Source organism: Polypterus senegalus, chromosome 1, assembly GCF_016835505.1.
Source record: "Polypterus senegalus isolate Bchr_013 chromosome 1, ASM1683550v1, whole genome shotgun sequence".
NCBI lineage: Eukaryota > Metazoa > Chordata > Cladistia > Polypteriformes > Polypteridae > Polypterus > Polypterus senegalus.
This window is the reverse complement of record NC_053154.1, coordinates 121,360,944-121,383,919: the sequence shown is the minus strand read 5'-3', so window position 1 is coordinate 121,383,919 and position 22,976 is coordinate 121,360,944. Positions and strand designations below refer to the sequence as shown.

The window sequence follows — 22,976 nt, the reverse complement described above, 5'->3', positions numbered from 1 at the left end:
TGAACTTTGAAAGTATCTGGGAAGATTTTACCTTTTTTTTTTATCATTTATTTGACTAAAGATGGAAATATTCATCATGAAGAAGCAGAGGAACATAAAAGAAATGAAGAAGACCCAAATCCTCAAAATGTTCAGGTCTGTTTTGAAAAAATACTTAATTAAAACCAGTTATATTTAATATTATGTTTACTGTTGCTAGCTTTGTGCTTTACCATATTAATGTTTATCTATCTTTATTTTTTGCAATATGAGTTACAATAAAGCAATAAAAAAATATTAATGCACAAAAATGAAAGATATATTCTCATTGCTTTTTAATATTATTTTATATACTGTCCTTACATGTCACTCATAAATGTATTTAAAATGCATTATAGTTTTTATAGTGATTTGGCATACAGTTAGAAAATTTGTAGTGTTTCTCACTCATCCCCACTTGCTGTTTTAGAGAACAGAATTAGAAGATGTGAACCCAGCTGATGATCCCAACAATCAAGGTGAAGACGAATTTGAAGAGGCTGAGCAAGAAAGAGAAGAAAATCTGCCAGATGATAACCTTGAGCATAAAGCTGAGACTCATGATGAGGCCAAAGCCGATGCAGAAAGCAAGCATGGAGTAGGGCACTTTTTTGATTGTTCTGGTGGCAATTTTCTTGATTGTGTTGCTAGTGGTTTGAGAATATGTATTTTTAAGATAAAAAGTCCATTATGTTATTAATGACTGACACAGTGTGGAAAACTGCCCTTAGTTAAGTCAACTCATTTAAAGGGATAATTAGAGTCATTTGATGGTGCCAGTCCTATTTAATATAATCCTCACTTATTTGGACAATCAATTTCAAGTGTCTGGCATTAAGATCAGATCAGAATAGAGACATTGTTTACATCTTTAAGTTTGTCAGATTCCCAGAGCCTTAGAAATGCCTTTGTAATCCTTTCTAAACCACAGTGAGAGACAGTGTTCAAATGGACATTCACATAGTGAATCTTTCCAAGAGTGACAGGCCTGATAAAAGTAGGGGCAAATCATAAAATTATTCAGGAAATCACAATGGATCCTAAAAAAACATTCAAAAATGCAGGCTTCTTCTAAGGTCAGTGTTCATGGCTCCACAATCAGAAGGACACCGGGGCGGGATGGGAAATGAGATTTTTTGCAGAGTAGCAAAACGTATTGCTAACAAAGAAGAGCATAAATGCTTCTGTCTAAATTGCCAGGAAGCACTTTGATGATCCCAAACATTTTGGAAGAGTGTGCTATTGACAGATGAGACAGAAGTGTGTGTATGTGCGTTTGTTTGTGTGTATGTGCATGTATACACACACTGCTCAATAAATTAAGGATGCACATAATTATCAGAGTCTAACACCAAGGCAGTTAAGCTTCAGGGATATCAGTCTGTCCAGTTAGGAATCACAAGTGACTGTGCATCAACTTCAACTGCTTTGGTGCAAATGAAAGTGCCAATAGGTGCATTGGAGAGGCAACAGTAAGACAAACCCCAAAAAGGGAATGATTTTGCAAGTGCCTTATCATATCGCCTTAAGTTTCCTTACTCATTCTTCTCTGTTTTTGCATTACTGGTAGCATGAGGCAGTACCTGCAGCTGATTCAGGTTGCACAGGTGGTCCATCTTCAGGTATAACACATCCATATGTGCCATCACAAAAAGATTTTCTGTGTATCCTAGCATAGTCTAAAGAGCATGGAGGAGATACCAGGAGACGGTCTGTTACATGTGGAGAGCTGGACAGGGCCGTAGAAGCCACAGGACTGGCTCTCCTGTGCAAGGAGGAAGAGGAGGAGCACTGCCAAAGCCCTACAGAATGACCTCCAGTTGGCTACTGATGTGCATGTTTCTGACTAATCTGTCAGACAGACTCCACGAGGGTGACTCGTCCTCTAGTGGGACCTATGCTCACAGCCGATTACATGCAGTCCAATTGACATTCGCCAGAGAATGCACAATTGGTAGCTTTACTTTTGGCTCCCTGTTCTCTTCACAGAAAACAGTAGGTTCACACTAAACTCATTTAAAAGACATGAAAGGTTCTGGAGATGCCATGTCGAACATTTGGATTTGGAAGTGTGTTGATGATGGTCTGTGGAGTCATATCTCTTGAGGGGGTTGTGGGTGTTACACAAACCTCTTCATTCAAGGCAATGGCACTTGACTGCTGTTAGCAATTAGAAATCCTCAGAGCCACTGTCAGACCTTACAGTGGTGTAGTGGACTCTGGGTTCCTCCTGGAGCAGGAAAATGCCTGGCCTCATGTGGCCAGAGTGTGTAGGCAGTTCCTGGATAACAAGGCATTGTTGCCACTGACTGACCCACACGTACATTAGACCTGAATCCAATTGAGAATCTCTGGGATGTTATGTATGGGTGCATCCTACGCCATCAAGTAACACCACAGATTGAGCTCACTGATGCCCTGATCCAGGTCTGGGAGGAGATCCCCCCCCCAGAACACCATTCACTGTCTTATGAGGAGCAGATGTTGGGAGTGCATAGAGGCACACGGGTTGAATACATTGCTGAGTCACATTGTGAGTTGCAGTGTGGAAATTCATGCAAGTTGGATCAGCTTGTGATTTCAATATTTCATTTTTGGCATGATGTTGAATCCACCCCTTAATGGGTTGGTGATTTTTGTTTCCATTGGCCGTTGTTCCATCATTTTGTTCTCAATGAATTTCCACTTGAATTTAGCAAGATCTGATGTGGTGTTTAACTTTTCCTTACATTTTTCTGAGCAGTGTATGTATATGCACTTGTGTTCTGTTCTGTGTATTGTATTGTATTGTATTGTATTATATTGACCCTCTTCTTTTTGACACCCACTGCACTCCCAACCTACCTGGAAAGTGGTCTCTCTTTGAACTGCCTTTCCCAAGGTTTCTTTCATTTTTTTCTCTACAAGGGTTTTTTTTTTTTTGTTGTTTTTCCTTGTCGTCTTTGAGAGTCTAGGCCAGAGGGCTGTTAAAGCCCATTGCGACACTTGTGTGACTTTGGGCTATACAAAAATAAATTGTATTCACACACCTAAATTTTTTTGCACTATTTAATTTTTGAAATGGTGACACATGGAAAATTAACTGTAGGGACTGTATATTTTAATGCTTTATTTTAAAGTTAGATTTCCAAAAGCTTTTTATACCACTGCATTAATACTTTAAAAACACCAGCTAACCACAAACACATTGCCAGAAAGTACATTTATTTATACTCACTAGAAAATAGAGTATAAGGATTAAATAATTCTAGATTAGATTTAAGTGATTTATCTTGTTTTGTATAATTTGAAAATAACAGTGTAGCCTGTGTGATTGAAATAGCATATGAATTGTGTTATGTTTTATTATTTGGGCATCAAATGATACTAAAGAATTTAAATGAATTACTGTGGTACCTCCGTGTACATCCTTAATCCATTCCAGATCCTTTTACTTATACCAAACAGGACGTATACCAAACAAATTTTTTCCTTAAGAAATAAAGGGAAAATGATTAATCTGTTCCCATGAAAAATATCCTATTGTTATTGGCATATTATACATTGATGGGGTTGTATAAAATAATTTTAACACTGCTTAATAAAAAAATACATAAATACAAAAGCAATTAGATGAAATGAATGAAAATTTAAACTCACTTTTTAATACTTTTTTTTTTCACAGTAATAGATACAGTCACTCTCGGCATATGGTATGCAGCAGCCATGTCCCAGATATGCATGCCACCTTCATACTTTTCAACAATCAATTCAAATTTATGTGAAAAACACACATTCACGTGAAAATTCACATAGAGTTATAGCACGGGTTGTTCACTGAATGCTAGCAACTGGCGTACGGACGCTCGTGGGCAGTCGTGGCTTTGTCTCGAGAGAGGTAAACAAGGGTAGCGTGCGGTGTTCTAGCACGCGAGTCGTATTCCAAACAAAGGTCGTATACCAAGCAAAATTTTCTGCATCCAAACAGGACGTATACCAAGTTGGACTTATTCCAAAGTGGACGTATATCGAGGTACCACTGTACATTGAAAAGAAAATAGAGCATTATTATAAAAAAAGTAAGAATTATTTGACATTCATACAACTATGTATGTTGTAGTAAGGAATCTTTCTGATTGATAAATGAAGATAATGGAGGTTTACTCCATTAAGTATTAAAGACTAAGAGTTTGTGATAATGTTGCTAATAGCAGAAATGTGCATCAGTGTGTCTTCTGAGGGTATTATATCTGTACATCTGTGAAGTTTAAGATGTAATGGATTCCTCCATTTTTGGGAACAGGAACTAATGTGCCTTTTTAGGCTAAGGTGTTGTGAGGCTTGTGTTGATGGCATGATGGTTTTAGCTGTGATGCTTACCTCTCTAGGCTAACTACAAAAATTCAAATTAAAGTATTATTGCTTTTGTATTTAGATGGCTGGAAATCCTGACCAACAAGAAGACAATTTAGAAGAGCAGTACCAGGAAGAAGGAGAAGAGGTTAGCCCTACAAAGGAATTTGAGTTCTACAGAACAGACAAAAGCATGCAGAATGAGCTGTATTCTTTTAAATAATAATAATAATACATTTTATTTATATAGCACCTTTCCCATGCTCAAGACGCTTCACAGAGTCTCATAAAGAAACAGTAGGTATATGTAACATTGGAAACGGATGTTTCCTGAATAGAACATTAAAAACAGATAGATGCAGGATATACAGAGGCATTAAACAGAATAAAAGGCAATAAATTTGAGTGAAATACTACATTCAATACTAAAAGAAAACCTAGCAAATAGCATAATTTGTGATATAACACACACACATTTTACTGAGCAAATGGAGAGAGAGGAAGACTGAAAGAGCAGGTAGAATGTCCGATTAAGTTAAAAGCCTTCTTGAACAGATACGTTTTTAGTTGTTTTTCAAAAGAATGAATGGAGTCAGCTGATCTAATTAATTTTTGGAGTTCATTCCAAAGTCTGGGTGCTATTGAGTTGAAGGCCCTGTCATCCATAGAGTGCAGGATAGTGTGAGGCACAACAAGATTACCAGAATCGGAGGACCTCAGTAGGTAAACAGGAGCATAGTGATGGAAGTGGTCACTGATGTAGTCCAGTACAAGGCCATTTAAAGCTTTGTAGCTTAGCAATAGAATTTTATATTAAGTTCTGTAAGACACAGGGAGCCAGCGGAGGCGAAGCAGGATGGATGTTATATGCTTGCTGTTGCTGGTTCATGTTAGGACTCTTGCAACAGAGCTTTGAATCGGCTGGAGCTGTGATATAAGATTAAAAGGGGTACTGCCCAGAGGGTGTTAGAATAATCGATGCGGGATGTGATAGATAGATACTTTATTAACCCAAGGTGAAATTCACATAATCCAGCAGCAGCATACTGATACAAAAAAAAAAATATTAAATTAGAGAGTAATAAAAATGCAGGTAAAAACCGACAATAACTTTGAATAATGTTAACATTTAAAACCTACACGCCCCCCCAAACCCCCCCCGGGGTGTAATTGAAGAGTCACATAGTGTGGGGGAGGAACGATCTTCTCAGTCTGTCAGTGGAGCAGGACAGAGAAAGCAGTCTGTTGCTGAAGCTGCTCCTCTGTCTGCAGATGATCCTGTTCAGTGGATGCAGTGGCTTTTCAATTATTGACAAGAGCCTGCTCAGTGCCCGTCACTCTGCCATGGATGTCAAACTGTCCAGCTCCATGTTTACAATAGAGCCTGCCTTCATTACCAGTTTGTCCAGGTGTGAGGCGTCCTTCTTTATGCTGCCTCCCCAGCACACCACCGCGTAGAAGAGGGCACTCGCCATAACCGTCTGGTAGAACATCTGCAGCATCTTATTGCAGATGTTGAAGGACGCCAGCCTTCTAAGCAAGTATAGTCGGCTCTGACCTTTCTTACACAGAGCATCAGTATTATATAAAAACATGGGCAAGTTTCTCAGCATTCGAAAAGGAGAGAAATGAGTGAAAACGTTATGTTATAGAGGTGAAAGTAAGAAAGTTTCTTAATGTGGTTTATGTGGGTGGAATAAGAAAGGGAGGAATCAAAAATTACACCAAGATTCCTTGCATTAGAAGAAGGTCTGATGAAATCTCCGTCAAGAGTAACTGAGAATGAGAATTATTTTCTTAAGTTGCACTTGGCTCCATCCAACTTTTAATTTCACTGTTGGCAGGTTGTGAGCTGAGAAATCCCTGGTGAAGTTTCATTTTTAACAGTGAAATAGAGTTGAGTATCATCTGCATAAAAATGATAACCCAGTCAATAGTTATGAATGATATGGCCAAGGGAAGCATATAAATACAAAAGAGAAGAGGGCCCAGGACAAAGCCCTGAGGAACCCCTTGTGTGACCGGCACCAAGCTGGATATGCTGTTGCCAAGACTAACATACTCTTGGTTATCCGTCAGATAGGACTTAAGCAACTGGAGGGCAGTGCCAGAGATACCCGGCATATTCTCCATTCTGGACAATAGAATGTTATGTCCAACGGTGTCAAATGCTGCACGAAGGTCTAACAAAATGAATATGCTGGTTTGTCGAGAGTCTGCTGTCATAAGCAAATCATTAATTACCTGAAGTACAGCTGTGCTAGACCCTGAAACTAAACTGAAAGGGTTCCATCAAGTTATTAGAGGTTACTTATGTATTTGGTGAGTTGGGAAGCTACAACACGCTCAAGAACTTTTGACAGAAAAGATAAGTGAGAAATGGACTGAAATTGTTAAGACTGTCCGCATCAAGACCAGACTTTAACATTGGGGTTACAGAAGTGATTTTAAAAGTGACTGTCACAGAGCCAGTGTCAAGGGATGTATTAAGACATGGAAAGGTATACATGGATGATGGATGTATGTTAGTTGAATTATTTACTTCTTTAATTTTGTTGTGGAAAATGTGTAGGAATTCTTCATAGACACAGAGGAGATAATTGGGCCAGATGCAGGCTAAAGTAGTTTATTAACTACAGAGACAAAACCTGTGCGTTATCTTCGCTACCTTTTTATTATTCTGCCATAATATGTGTTCTTGGCTGCATTTAGTGTGTCCCTGTAAGCCCTTTGATGATCAGAGAAAGCCTGGATTTGAACAGTGAGGCCAGTCTTAGGTGACATTCTCTCAAGGCGTTGGCCAGCTGCTTTCAGAGACCATATTTCTGAATTGTACCATGGAGCTGAGCACCTAAAGGAATCCTCCTTGTAATTTAAAGGAGCTGTTTTATCTAGTGCTGAAAGAAGGGCTGTTTTAAAGTGATCAACAAGACCTATCTGGTGTTGATGGAATAGGTGAAAACAGAAAAAGAACAGAAATGGACTTAGCAAGGATAGAAGGGACAGATATTTAAAAATTTTTTGAAAGAAATTTGACATTTACAGGTAAGAGGGGAGATAGAGAGGTAATGAGACAGTAAAAAGTACTGATTTATCAGAGTGGCTAAAATCACTGCTATGTGTTGCCGACAGATAAGCCAGATGTGCAGATCAAGTCCAATATATGACTACCAAAGTGAGTAGGAAATCAACATGTTGCACCATGTTAAAACAGTCCAGTAAGGACAGGAATTAATTTCTCAGCTTACATGTAGTAATGACAATATGGATGTTGAAATTGCCAAGAAGAATGACTCTCTGTGAAAGGGAACTTAAGTGGGTTAATAATTCAGTCAGATCAGATAAAAAAAGATGCATTGTATTTTGAGGGATAATAGAGAACATTGAGTAAGAGAGGACCTGATTTCGTTATTAGACTAATAGTCTGACACTCAATAGACAATGGGCAGTCAATTGGAATTCTTTTGATGTTTAGTTCAGGTCTAACAATTACTGCAACTCCTCCTCCTTGTCTTGAGCTGCGAGGCTCTGCAAATTAAATGTATACGGATGGTGTCACCACTGTGAGAGACATAAAATGGTTTGGTTTTTGCCAGTTTTCTGTTAGGTAGAGCATGCCGAATTTGGAGTCTGTAGTAAATTCTGATAGCATGAATGCTTTGGCATTAAGAGATCTTAAGTTACACAATGCAAGATTAGCTGGCAGGGGTTCATTGTGGACAGATCATTGATCAGAGTTTACTTTAACAAATTTCAAATTTTGCACACTGGCATTCCTATTTCCAAAGCTATGGATAGGAAGGTGTAATCCTGAACAAATTGAATTTTTCATTCACAGCCCGGCGGTGGTGGTGACCTGACCTGTGATGCAAATATTTCAGGTGCCACACAATGCCAGTGTCTTTTACGACATTCCAGTCTGACCATTTGATCTGGACAAGCTGTTTAATATGAAGGAGTTTGTCACTAGAGTACTTTAGCATAGTACAGACCAATACTTGTCTTATACCCGGTAGTAGCAGAGAAGCTGCCCAGCATAGTGGGTAAGGTGAGGTGGTGCAGATGAGCGGCAGTAGCAAGTACAGTGTAGTTTACAGTTGCATCTGCTTGATAGTATGTTGCAGCATTTGACAAAGAACAGGCCCCTACAGGCTTTGTTTTGTTTTTTTAGGTAAAATAATATTTACAGTTTTTCATAAATATTGCATTTATATCAAACACCGAAGGTCAGTAGCCAGAATGCTGAATTTCTTTAAAAACACGTAATAAACAAATTATTTGCTTCATATTTTCACATCAAATGCATAAACATTATCTTGCATTATTTCTCATAACCTGCAAGACAGTTTGTATGGTTGGGAATAGCTGCTGTGAAGTTAGCAGTGAGTTAATAAACTACTCGAACCCACATCTGGCCCAACTACATCTACTGAAGTCCGTGAAGAATTCCTCCACTTTTTCTGTAACAAAATTAAAGATCTAAATAATTCAACTAACATAAATACATCATCAGTTTATATCGTTCCCTGTTTTCACACTCCATCCAGCTCCTTCTCTAAGTTCTCACCAGTTACATCTGCTTTTGTTAATGCTGCTTTTTAAGATGAGGCCGACTACTTGTATACTGGACCCAATCCCCAGCACACTACTTAAATCCTGCTTTCATGCCATAATCCCGACTATTACAACAATAATAAACTCATCCCTTGACACTGGCTGTGTACCTCTCACTTTTAAAATCGCTTCTTTAACCCCAATGTTAAAGTCTGGTCTTGATGCTGACAATCTTAACAATTTTTAGCCTATTTCCCACTTACCTTTTCTGTCAAAAAGCTCTTGAGCGTGTTGTAGCTTCCCAACTCACCAACTACTTAACATCTAATAATTTGATGGAACCCTTTCAGTCTGGTTTCAGGGCACAACACAGCTGTGAAACTGTTCTGCTATGGGTAACCAATGATTTGCTTATGCCAGCAGACTCTGGACAAACCAGCATATTAATTCTATTAGACTTAGTGCAACATTTGACACTGTCAGACATGACATTCTGGAATGTCCAGAATGGAGAACATGCTGGGTATCTCTGGCACTGCCCTCCAGTGGTTCAAGTCCTATCTGACTGATAGGCAAGAATTTGTTAGCCTTGGCAACAGCAGATCCAGCTTAGTGCCAGTCACACAAGGAGTTCCTCAGGGCTCTGTCCTCGGCCATCTTCTGTATCTATATGCTTCCCCTTGGCCATATTATTCGTAGCTTTGGAGTGGGTTAAAATTTTTATGCAGATGATACTTAACTCTATTTCAATGTTAAAAGTGCAACTCCATCAGAGCTCTCTCAGCTCAAAACCTGCCTTAGTGAAATTAATACCTGGGTGGAGCAGAACTCTTTAAAATTAAATTGCAACAAAACTGAACTCCTGCAAATTGGGACTGAAGTGCAACTTAATAAAATTAGCACTTTCCCAGTCCATCTTGGTGGTGATCTCATCAGACCTGCCTCTACTGCACGGAATCTTGGTGTCATTTTTGATTCCTCCCTTTCTTATTCCGCCCACATAAATCACATTAAGAACCTTTCTTACTTTCACCTCCGTAACATATCCCGTGTTCGCTCCTTCCTCTCCTTTTCTAATGCTGAGAAACTTGTCCATGCTTTTATCACATCCTGCATTGATTATTGTAATTCCCTACTGGCAGGTGCCCCTTCTAATCTTATATCACAGCTCCAGCTTATTCAAAACTCAGCTGCAAGGGTCCTTACTCAAACCAGCAGCAGTGAGCACATCACACCCATCCTGCTTTGCCTTCACTGGCTCCCCTTGTCTTACAGAATCAAATATAAAATCTGACTAATAACCTACAAAGCCTTAAATAACCTCGTGCCAAACTACATCAGTGACCTTCTCCATCACTATGTGCCTGCCCGTCCACTAAGGTCCTCTGATTCTGGCAATCTTGTTGTGCCCCACACTAATCTACACTCCATGGGTGACAGGGCTTTCAGCTGTATGGCGCCCAGACTCTTGAATGACCTACCGAAATTAATCAGGTCAGCTGATTCCATGAATTCTTTTATAAAACAACTCAAAACTCATCTGTTCAGGAAGACTTTTAGCTCTACTTGACTTTACTTCTCTTAGTTTACCTCTCTGTCAAGATGCTCATGTAACCTGTATGTGTCTGTGCTAGACCATCAATTATGTTGTTTGTTAGGCTTTTCCTCTGAATTTACTGTCTTAATCTTTACTTATTTATCTGGTTTGTATAATGCTATATACTGTATACCCTGCCGTTCTTAAATTCTGTGAAGTGCCTTGAGCATGGGAAAGACGCTATATAAATAAAATGCATTATTATTATTAACTCTTTCAGTGGAGAAACACAGACCTTTCACAAATTTAGTTGCTTTGGAGACGATTCTTTGCACAGCATTCTTTCCAATTAATGACTGCCAGCACAAAAAACTTAATTTAAACACATTAATTCTGAATTATTTTGGGGAAAATCGGTCCAGTATTTCAAATTTACTGGAAAACATCAATTTCTGAAAAGGAACTTAACATTGATACTCCACCTCCAAGAAAATTTGGAATAAATTAAATACACTCCAGTATCTGTTATTGATGTTAGCATGTGATATTCATATTGTAAGCATTTCTTTTTGCAATTATATTTTCATTTGTTCTGACATTTAGTGGTAAAATTATACATGTACTGCACAAATTAAAAAAAAAAAAAATTTAATTGCACATGATATTGTTATAGAAGACACAACTCAATGAAATAATGCTTTCCTTTAGTTAGTCCTTGTGACTTTCCTTTGAAGGCTGCATGATAAATGCAGTGAAAATGGCTAGACACTCCAAGTTTTTCCAGCAATCTTTTTTTTTTTTTAATAATTTTATTGATTTTGTTTGAAGAAAATAACATTCTATGCAATCATGTCAAACTTAACAAACCAAAATTTGACCCCACCCGCCCAGCACTGTTTTAAAGAGAGACTGTTATTTCTTGGTATATAATATTAGAAGAAACTAAGCCCACAGATTTCTAAATAGCACCCATGGATGTTTGTTTTTTTTTTCTCCCTACAATGGTATAAATCTTACTATATTGTTGCTACAAATAATAACATATGTTTGGCATAAGTAAAAGCATGCACATGTAAGACTTTTCCCATTATTCTTTACTGCTTCCTTTTTACAGTGCAAATAAGACATTTGTGACAGGAATTTAATGGAGGAAAAATCTGACTGTGATTCTCAAATGATTGCTTATGACTATGCCTTTTGGGGGTTATTTTCATTTTGCAAACTGTAAGGTTCTGAATTTTTAGAGAATTCCATGGAGTGCCATGGCTACAAGTTGGATTTTTGATGCAGAAAATATCATTTGGTTACAACTCCTATAGATGCACATGAATAGTCATACTAATTTTTAAAGTGAGCCAAAACTGACAAATGACCCATAATGCTCAACTGTGTTAATGACATCTCCTTCAAAAGCAGATGTTATTACTTTGTATTCTTTGTTTTTGCTTTGTAATATAGGAATTGGATTCTCTCAACATTGTGGAAATCCACTTACAAAAAAAAAACTTCCTGTTACAAGATATCCCTATGTATGATGTGGAATAAATAGCTTTCTTGCCCACCTCCAAAGCGCCAAATAAAATGCCCCTTTTAAAACTGTGGCTCCTTGTTCCTGCTCATGAACATATGCCCCAAACTATCACCCTATCTCCAAATGCTTTGTCTTTCTGATTGTAAACCAACCCCCTTCTTTAGCCACTCCTAGTTTCAGAGACAGCCCTTATTTGCTATAGGGACAATAGGATATGATAGGATGAGTAGTGCCCATATGTTGCCTGATGTGTGACAGATTTTTGATTAAACTTCTCTCTGAATATTTAGGCATTTTTGTTTAAATTATGTTATGATCTGCATTCATATACATAATTTCTGTTGGCAACTCTACTCCAATTGCAGTGAAAACAAGCAGACATAGTGAATAGTGACATTGATATATAACTGGTTCTTTGATCATGTTAAATTCTTGTAATGCATTATAATGTCTTAAAGATGAGCTACTCTTCTGCAGAAATGTCACAATGCGGTTTGTACTTAGTGGCTGCAACTCCCCACTGCATATCTGTTAATGGATTACTGGATTTGAAGAATGTTTTTCTGAAGTACTGAATTCTTTGGGTGACAATGGCACAGTTGTTAGCAATGCAGAATCACAATCCAGCATCTCTGTTCAAAGCCTGCACCCAGCAGGTCGAGTTTGTACATTCTCCCTGTGACCATGTGATTTATATCGACCCCCCACCACAAAAGAGCGTAGACGTGCAAAGTAAATGTTCACTTAATAACTATCTAGTTGTTAATGTAATTATTGTAGTTCCAAGCATTTGTTTACATTTTATCTGAACATTTATTATCAACCATGTTTACTCTCTTTTGCATTGATATCTATAATATTTGGGTGTAGATTTTTTTTTTATTTATTTATTAAATCGGCAGTTATGGGATGTTTTTCCTTGGTAGTCCTTGTTTCTTCCCAAATTTCAAATTATGTTAAATGGTGGATTGGCATGCCATTCAGGGTTGTTCTCGTCTTACACCCATTGCTGCTGAGATAGAGAGAGGTTTTATTAATCCCAAGGAACATTTACTGTAGCTCATTGTGATCATGAACTGAATTAAGCAGAATTGACATTATGTATTTTTATTAATTAACCATCTTTGGTCATGTTTTTCTTTTTTTATTATTATTATTCATTTTAGTTACAAGAAGATTTAGCAGAAGATCAAAAAAGACAGCCGGAAGAAAATGAAGACCCATACAATGAAGATAATGGAGAACAAGTAAATAAATCTAATTAAACAAATCTATTTTATGTATAAGTGCAGAACCAACATTTTTACATAGTCAGGGAATCAGTCAGCATTTTAGATGTGTGTCAGGTTTGTACAAATCAGCAATGTAAACATCTGTTCTGGGATATAAACTTTTGTATGTAATTAGGCATTTTCATGGCATGGCCACAAGATCAAAAGTTGCTAGGGTTACCTACTAGACCTACTGTTTGTGGGCAAGTCACTTTAATTGCTTTTAAATAAACTGCTCAAAAAAATTAAAGGAACACTTTGAAAACACATCAGATCTCAATGGGAAAAAGAAATCCTCCTGGATATCTATACTGATATAGACTGGGTAATGTGTTAGGAACGAAAGGATGCCACATCGTTTGATGGAAATGAAAATGATCAACCTACAGAGCCCTGAATTCAAAGACACCCCAGAAATCAGAGTGAAAAAATTATGTGGCAGGCTAGTCCATCTTGCCAAAATTTAATTGCAGCAATTCAAAATTGTACGCAGCACTTTGTATGGCCCCTGTGTTCTTGTATACATGCCTGACAACATCGGTGCATGCTTCTAATGAGATGACAGATGGTGTTGTGGGGGATCTCCTCCCAGATCTGGACCAGGGCATCACTGAGCTCCTGGACAGTCTGAGGTGCAACCTGGTGGCATTGGATGGACCAAAACATAATGTCCCAGAGGTGTTCTATTGGATTTAGGTCAGGAAAGTGTGGTGGCCAGTCAATGGTATCAATTCCTTCATCCTCCAGGAACTGCCTGCATACTCTCACCACATGAGGCCAGGAATTGTCGTGCACCAAGAGCCACTGTACCAGCATAGGGTCTGACAATGGGTCCAAGGATTTCATCCTGATACCTAATGGCAGCCAAGGTGCCTTTGTCAAGCCTGTAGCGGTCTGTGTGACCCTCCATGGATATGCCTCCCCAGACAATCATTAACCCACCACCAAACTGCTCATGCTGAATGATGTTACAGGCAGCATAATGTTCTCCATGGCTTCTCCAGACCCTTTCACTTCTGTCACGTGCTCAGGGTGAACCTGCTCTCATCTGTAAAAAGCACAGGGCACCAGTGGTGCATCTGCCAATTCTGATATTCTATGGCGAATGCCAATCGAGCTGCATGCTGCTGGGCAGTGAGCTCAGGGCCCATTAGAGGACATGGGGCCCTTGGGTCACCCTCATGAAGTCTTTCTGGTTGTTTGGTCAGAGACATTCACACCAGTGGCCTGCTGGAGGTCATTTTGTAGGGCTCTGGCAGTGCTCATCCTGTTCCTCCTTGCCCAAAGGAGCAGATACTGATCCTGCTGATGGGTTATGAACCTTCTATGGCCCTCTCCAGCTCTCCTAGAGTAACTGCTTGTCTCCTAGAATCTCCTCCATGCCCTTGAGACTGTGCAGGGAGACACAGCAAACCTTCTGGCAATGACACGTATTGATGTGCCATCCTGGAGAAGTTGGACTACCTGTGCAACCTCTGTAGGGTCCAGGTATCGCCTCATGCTACCAGTAGTGACACTGACTGTAGCCAAATGCAAAACTAGTGAAGAAACAGTCAGAAAAGATGAGGAGGGAAAAATGTCAGTGGCCTCCACCTGTTAAACCATTCCTGTTTTGGGGGTCATCTCATTGTTGCCCCTCTAGTGCATCTGTTGTTAATTTCATTAACACCACAGCAGCTGAAACTGATTAACAACCCCCTCTGCTACTTAACTGACCAGGTTAATATCCCATAAGTTTCATTGACTTTATGCTATACTCTGATTAAAAAGTGTTCCTTTAATTCTTTTGAGCAGTATAGTATATGTAAAATGCACCAACCTCTTAAAATTTCTGAAGTGCCTTGGGGGGCTACATTCACTGTGGGGAAAAATTATCAGAAATATTATGTTGTATTGGTGTCAACGACCGCAAGTGTCACTATTATTCATAATGTCTTATCAGAGATTCTGATGCTGCATACCGAGGAGATGCTGCTCTGGCTGTTCCATTGTAAATTTAAACATTGGCTAATGTGAGGTTATTGCAGTGACATTTCAACCTGTAGTATGTATATTAGATTGATTGAATTGACCCACTATGAATGTGTTTGAAAATGTGAATGATTGTCTCATACATTTGACTGGTTTCTCAGTATTAGTTCAATTCTTTTCTGGAATTCCATTTAGAAAACAATTATTAATTAGTCATACAGTAAATTGTTAAAAATGAATGTTTATTATCATGCTTGGACCTTCATTTTCCATTGGTTCAATTGTGGAAATACCAAGCAGTGCAGTCCTTTTTGTGGAATATAGTTGGTGGCGGTGATGGCTAATTTTTAATTATATATTCTAACTTTGGTTATTAAATTAAGAATACTCTTCTCAATTTTAAGTCAATGTTGGCTTCATATTTTTAGTACTGCAATTTGCTGCTCTTTGAAACTTTAAAACACTTACATTTAATTACAGTAGGGCATTTTGTAGCAGATAAGGACATGTATAAAACTTCACACAGTCCACTTTGTAAAATTTTCCCAAAAGACACATGTTAATAGTCACTTCTATTTCAGATACTCTGCTGATTTCATCAGAAAATTATGCCACAGAGAGAAATTTTCTGATTGTTACATTTGATAAAGCTTTATCAGATTTGTAGCTGACTCTTTTAAAAACCTGCTAAACTAATACGTAAATGAAATTACCTCACTTTCAAGAAAACATTTTTGTTAACTTTAAAATGTGGGAATGGGGACAGTTTTGAGCCCTATTGTAGCTAACTTACATATACAGCAGCTACGTTATCAGATATACAGTAGATAACTAAATAGAACTTTTTTTTCCCACATGGGAAATTTGAGTTTTTACAGAAGCTCAACAAATAATTAAATCAATCAATTAATACATATTATTGCCAATAGATACAAGAATTACTAAAAAGAGCAGTCACAGTGAGGCATTATGCTAAATGATGGTGTGACAGAAAGAGGATGTGCAGCTTTGTTTAAAATTGCCATTAGTTTTGTCTTCAATCTGTCCTTTTCTGCTTTCTCCAGTGGGTGAGCAGTACGTCCCATAGCAAAACATGTCCTTTTAATTAGTTTGTTCATTCGGTGAGTATGTCTTGAAGTGGGGTTACTAGTCGGCACATTACAGTATAGAAAATCACACTGCCCATCACAAAGTTGTAGACATATAAAGTACGTCACTACCCAGATTAGATGAGAGCAGTCTCCTAAGGAAAAAGAGCCTGCTCTGCCCTTTCTTTATATAGTTCCTCTGTGTTACGAGACTAGTCCAGCCTGTCATTGATGTGGACCCCCAAGCACATCCACTCTCTGAAAAGTGACTGGGTGTAGAGCCTTTTAGATGTGGCAAAAAAGTAAATTTACCAATATCTTGGTTTTACTGCTCTGCCATGGAGGGTTTCAGCCTCAACCGTAAACAAACAAATTTATGTCAGTTGAAGTGACTTGGATAACGAGATTGGATTGGATTGCAAAACGTTGTGGAACCACCCAGATCAGCGATGAAGACCACGGATGATGACAAAAGATTATTGCTTCTCTGCCATATAAACAACCTGTGCGACAGCAATATCTACATCTGTCACAAGACGACCTGCCGATCATCAGATGGCAAGAACCAAAACAAAATTGACTGCATGTGCAAATGGTGGAGGTCAGCACTGCAAGATGTCAGAGTGCAAGGAGGTGTGGACATTGAGTCTGATCATTACCTTCTGAGAGTTAACCTACAACTTCAACTAAAGTAGAGCGAACAAGTTTGACCTCTACAAAAGTTGAAAAACAAGGTGGTGACAGAGCACTATCAAATGGAGCTGTAAAACCAGTTCAAGCTGCTGCAAGACTCCACTGATATGGATATAAACATCAATGGGAGATGGGAGCAGTTCTGTGACGCAGTCATGTAGAAACATCCTGTGAAACATCATCAAGTCAAGTGTTGAGTTTCAGAAACCACTGCTCTTAAACTTAATTATTTTAATCAATTTAAAAAGAAAAAAACCTTTTACAGAATACGTCAAGACTCCATGTGACAGATCACAAAGCATTATGGCATTCAATAAAGAGATTTCTTCCAAGGCAGGTATTGAAATTCATCATACTGCATCACGACTGAAGATGGATTTAGGACCAAATTCACCATTGAAGAGTGTGTGAGACTAGGATCTACTGTATATTACTGCTGCTCTTGTTCATTCTTGTTATCGTCATGAGCATGCGGAGGGCAGCTACTGGTGCACAACGAGAAATCCCCCCAGACCAGACTCGCTGACCCTGATTTCGCAGAGAGTGTGGCTTTAATAGATGAAACACAGCCAGCTGAAAAAGATGAGACAAGCTGTATCAAACAGTCCATTGGACAGATTGGTGTGCGTGTTAATGTCATGAAGATGAATGTCATAATGATCAACCACACCTTGAAATTACACATCATAGCGGGAGGCGGAGCGGTCAAAGATGTGACTGATTCCACTTACCTGGGGAGCACCATCACACAAAATGGTGGGGCGGATGAAAATATGCACAATGGGCAGTCCACATCTACTGTATATTCTAACGACTATGCCATATCTGATCAATGAAATCGTACAACTCCATGTCGTAAGTACAACTATACAATAGCATCTTGGTACGAACAGCGATTTATATGTGAGTGAAACATGGCAGGTGACAATGGGCATAGCCTAAAGACTCCACTTGTTTCATCGAAGATGCCTATGGTGCATAGTAGGCATCACGTATCACAGCCCCGTCTTCTGTAACAAAGTGCTACAAAGAAGGCCTACCAAAACTGGAAGAGACTGTCACCATATGTTGTATGCAACTCATGGGACACATACCGATTACCTGATCATCAGATACCAAAGACAACAATGAACTTGGGATTGAAGAACAACAAAAGTAGACAGGGAAGACTCTTTAAGACCTGGCAGGCAACCTACTTTGTAGACTTCAAAACATACATAGAATGGTGAGAATCAGAACACCTCACTGCAGACAAAAGTCAGTGGAAGAAGCTTAATTCCCTATGTGTCAGATGGCGCGGGTGGAACTAAGTACTAAAGTACAGTAAATAGTTTTGTAGATGTTAAGTTGCAGAGAATTCTCTTTGCACCAAGAAATTAAGTTCCCCACCTGACTCCTGTACTCTTATCTCATCCCCCTTATCAATACACCCTATAAGTGCAAAATCATCTGAGAATTTCTGCAAGTGACATGACCTAGTGTTGTTATATTTATAGTCAGAGGTGTACATTATGAAGAGAAAATGAGACGGGAGTGTTCCATGTGGTGCACCAATACTCACAACCACATCAGAGACAGTCCTTGAGCCTTGAAAACTGTGGTCTGCCCCAATGATAGCCCATTATCCAGGACACCAAAGGCTTTTCCACCTACATACCTGATTTTTTGATTAATAAACATGGCAGGTGGTATTAAAGGCATTGGAGTAATCAAAACATAAAATCTTCGCAGTGCTGCCATTTTGTTCCTATGTTAATCACAGCTTTATTCAGAGGTAGCTCAGATAGCACTGTTTAAAGCAGGTGGTTAGTTACAGTATGTACCGTGTCAAGTCTGGGTTGGAGTTTTGGGCAACAGCAAGCACTATAATAAAAAGAGGTTTAATTGGAGTACAATATATCATTGTGTCAGGGCAGAACATTTCTAAAAAATTGCTTTGAAAATAATTCTTCCAGGAGCACAAATGTAAGAACAGGATGGTGTAGGTTCTTAGCTAACAGTTTCCACAGTTTGTTAGGTAGCAGCAGTATGTTTCTACAGTATATGCTATACTTGATCCCGTAGTATTTTTGAAAACACAAGCCACATTAGTGTTGCCTGGACCTTTAGGAATGATCTGGAGCAAGTAGGGGGTGTTGTAAGAATGATATCACCAGGGTGTATCAATGGGCATTACTCACCCTAGAAGAGATCTCTGACTGGGGCTTGGTTTGGTACTGAAGTAGGAAGGGGACTAACTTTCCCTACTACATATAGAACTGTTTGACCTTTTGTATAGGAAGGCAAGAGAGGCATTTAGGATTTGTTGCTTTCTTTTTGTTCTTTTGTGTCATTAACCCTGTTTTTCCATCCTGTTTCTCCTTTATTTATGATAAGCACACCCTTAACATTGTCCACCTTGGGATGTTTTATGGGTTAAGAGACATACAGAGAGAGCCCATTATCTTCTGTAATATCAACAAACTTGGTGTGTGTTGATAATGTATAAGCCAAGACTAAACATGTTATGGCAGTGGTTCCAGATGCAGTAGCAAGAGTTCATTGAGAATGAAAAACCTCCTGGAATTTACACAAATAACTCTGTTATAAGTATATTAACAATGGCCAAAACAAGCATTCTAGCCATAGTGGTCTGTTAGACAGATATGGTCGTTTTAATAAAAGGAACCAATAGAGCAGGGGTACTCGGCTCTGGTCCTGGGGTCTACAGTGGCTGCAGGTTTTCATTCCAGCTTGTTTCATAATTAGAAGCCAGGCCTAACAAGTCCATCAACTTAGTAAAGTAAAACCTCAATTATCTGTCGCTCACTTAACTGTCAGTCTCCATTAACTGTTATGGCAAAAAAAAATGGCACATGCCAGTGTCTACCTATTGCTACAGCTGCACGATACGCTGTGAGCTATGCATGCTGGAGCAACTCTGCCTTCTGCTAGTGTTTTTCCCCATCATCATGTGTCATGCCGCATTTTGAAATCACAGTGTCAGTTGCATACCTTCAGCATTAATAGCGTTTTGTAGCTTTTCTCTTTTGTTATGATTAAACTACTGTACATTGTTATGGCCGATAAACATATGCATGTGGTGTTGGAATTGTCACAAAAAAAATGAAATTATTAAATATTTACAAAATGGCAAAAGCATTTCAAGTATTGCTTCAATTTACAGAGTAGGAAGAACAACAGTGAACGAAATAAAGTGTGATGCTGACAAAATTGAAAAACTTGTTGAAATTGGAAACCACTGACAGTAATGTTATTCTATTTTAATACGAATGTTCTTCTGCATTGTAATTTCCTTTTTAAATTATGTTATATTATGTTTTGTTAATATATTGAGATGTGCAGGCAACCAGTGATGCACTGTGTGGGAGCAGATAGGGTCGGCATGCTGTGTAAGAAGTAGGACTAGGTGAATGGCTTCTGCTCTGTGAGGGGTGGTACACCTATTAGTAGACGAGTAAAAGGAGAAGTTAAGAGAAAAGGGAAGGTGTTGCGGAAGGACGGAGTCAGGAGAACATGTGAGTGGCAGGAGATAATTGACAGGGAAAGCTTTCTTTTATTGTTTTAAAGATATGCTCTGTAACTCAGATAATGGAGTATAAGACAGGGCACCGTTTGTTATAGAAAGAAGACACTAAGTAAAACGTAGAAGACTCCAGTACCTCTGAGTTGTGTTTACTTATTACGCTGGTCATTACAACATTATATCAATTAATTTATTTTGTTAATACTATACTTTGTTAATATAGTTTTTTTTTTGTAAATAAATACGACTACTTGCTGCTTTTCTCTTATCCATCACGGTCTCAGTCCAGCTCTCTGATGAATAATTGAGGTTTTACTGTATTTTATTACTGTGTATGCCTTGTTAGTGCTTTCATTATCCCAAGAAAAATCTTTATCACACCATAGATTTGTCATTTTCTTACAACATATTTTTTAGTTCATACTGTATGTCTTGTGGTCTGGAACATATTTGTAACTAATGGTCCTTCCCTTATCTCTTATTTATTTCTAAACATTTTATTAACACAGACACTATATGTTGCATGTACACAGGTTTAAATGGAAGCAAATTAGCAGGAGAGCTAGTGGTTCCTTTTTTTATTTGCACTTCATTATTAACTGATGGCTGGTTAAGAAAACAGACAATAATTAAAACCTAAATGCAGCAGTTTAAAGCTAAAATTGGCAATTAATGGTTCTGAATTTTAACAAATGAGTTAACTGAAACTAAATGCAAAATCAAATGATATTTTATTAGTAAATAAATAGATTCTAATTTAAAATTGCTACAGTAAAGACCTGCAGTCTCAGTGGACATGCAGTACTCCTGCAATAGAGGGTATAGAGTAAAAGATTCTTACAGTCCATTAACCAAGCATGGCAGTGATGTTAATGGTGGCACATCAGAATGTGGTCTATGTTATCATAGATTGGAATTGGCAGTCGGTGATCTAGGTTGGTTTTGCTGCAGTTATGGCTTAGGATGAGTGAATGTATATGTGGATGAATGGCATCCTACCCAGTGTTGATCCCTAGTTTTTTTAGCCCGTATTGCAGAGTATCAGCCACCAAATTTGGGAAAAGTAGACTAACAGCTGCTGGATGAATATATATTCTTATAATATAATACAACAATACAATAGAAAAAGCATGAGAGAGCCACTTTAAATATTTTAAATCTGTTTTTGAGAATTTGTAAAAGATTAAAAAAGAAATATCACAGATAAAATAACAGGTAGTTAATCTTCAGAGCTGTTTACAGGTAATCCAATGAATGGTCAAAAGCACAGTAAAACTTATTTTTGTCCTTATTTCAGGGAAATATGAAAGACCACAATACTGCTAAAAAGGCAAAATATTCTCCATCAAAGAATGACCAGAAACATGAATCTGAAATAAATGAAGAAGAGAATTATGAAGAAGAGGAGGAAGAAGCTGGAGGCCGGGAAGCACATCGAAGGGCTGAAATGTGACGAGGACCTTCATAACAGAGACTTCACTGCTAAACCTGCAAACTCTTTTTTTCAACATTTTTTTTTTTATATATTAATTAAGAGTCTTTAATATGGAACTTTGTATACTGTTTTATTTTTGACAATCAGAACACTTTTAAAGCAATTTTGCTTTGTATTTTTACATTTTGTACTAGTTTTACTTTTAATATAGGTCCAGCCCCATCCCGTCACAACCCACACCAGAATAAAAAAAACAGAACATCTCTAAATGCTAAAAAGGCTGTTGAAACTTTGAAATACTTGAACGATCATTGGCAAATATGAACTTTCTTTTTTTTTTTTTAGTCCATGTTAGAAAAAAAAAACCAATCCCTCTACCTCTTACTGTTGAATAAATGTGAGAATCGTGTAGTGAGACAAGTGAAAAGATGAAAAGCTGGCTAATTACTACTGAGCTCTCTTTGTGTTGAGTTGAACTGCATACTTCAGATAGATCAGAAAGCCAAGCTAGGAATTAATGTGGTGGTGTGTATATGTATGTGTGTGCACGCACATATTTTAATTTTCCTCTTTGTAGGAGCACTGTGTTTCCTGCACTTATTTGGTTTATCTAGTTGAACTGGATACAAGTATGATGTACAATGTTCAGATTCACAATGCATTTTTAATCATGGGTAAATGCATATTTATTTCCTAAAATGTACACTTTATAAATGATACATACTTGATTTAAATGTTATATTAAAAAGCTTAATAATGAGGAGGAAAAAAAGTATATATAATTTCCCATGTGGTTCATTCATAGTGTTGATAACAAGGCATTCTTTATATAAATTAGCATATTGTCAATCCTTTATTCCAAAGACTAGGAGGTTGTATGATATTCTGTGTTGCTTTCTAACTATACAATACATGAGTAACAATGCTGGGATTTAAAAGAAAAGAATAGTATAGCGATGATTGTGTATTTTACTTAATAAAAACCCAGAATTAGTTCATGTAACATATAATATGTCATAG

At 38.0% G+C, this 22,976-nt stretch overlaps 1 protein-coding gene across 2 annotated transcripts in view; it reads left to right on the top strand.

The window, feature by feature from the left end:
* golim4a (golgi integral membrane protein 4a) overlaps positions 1-22,299 on the top strand; it is a 115,153-nt gene extending 92,854 nt beyond the window's left edge. For both annotated transcript variants that reach the window (XM_039757076.1, XM_039757069.1), the window contains 5 exons: positions 62-135; positions 449-616; positions 4,433-4,498; positions 13,139-13,219; positions 21,819-22,299. In XM_039757076.1, coding sequence (XP_039613010.1) covers positions 62-135; positions 449-616; positions 4,433-4,498; positions 13,139-13,219; positions 21,819-21,974 — 545 coding nt within the window. In that variant the 3' untranslated portion in view covers positions 21,975-22,299. The remainder of the gene's footprint in view (positions 1-61; positions 136-448; positions 617-4,432; positions 4,499-13,138; positions 13,220-21,818) is intronic.
* The last annotated feature ends 677 nt before the right edge of the window (positions 22,300-22,976 follow it).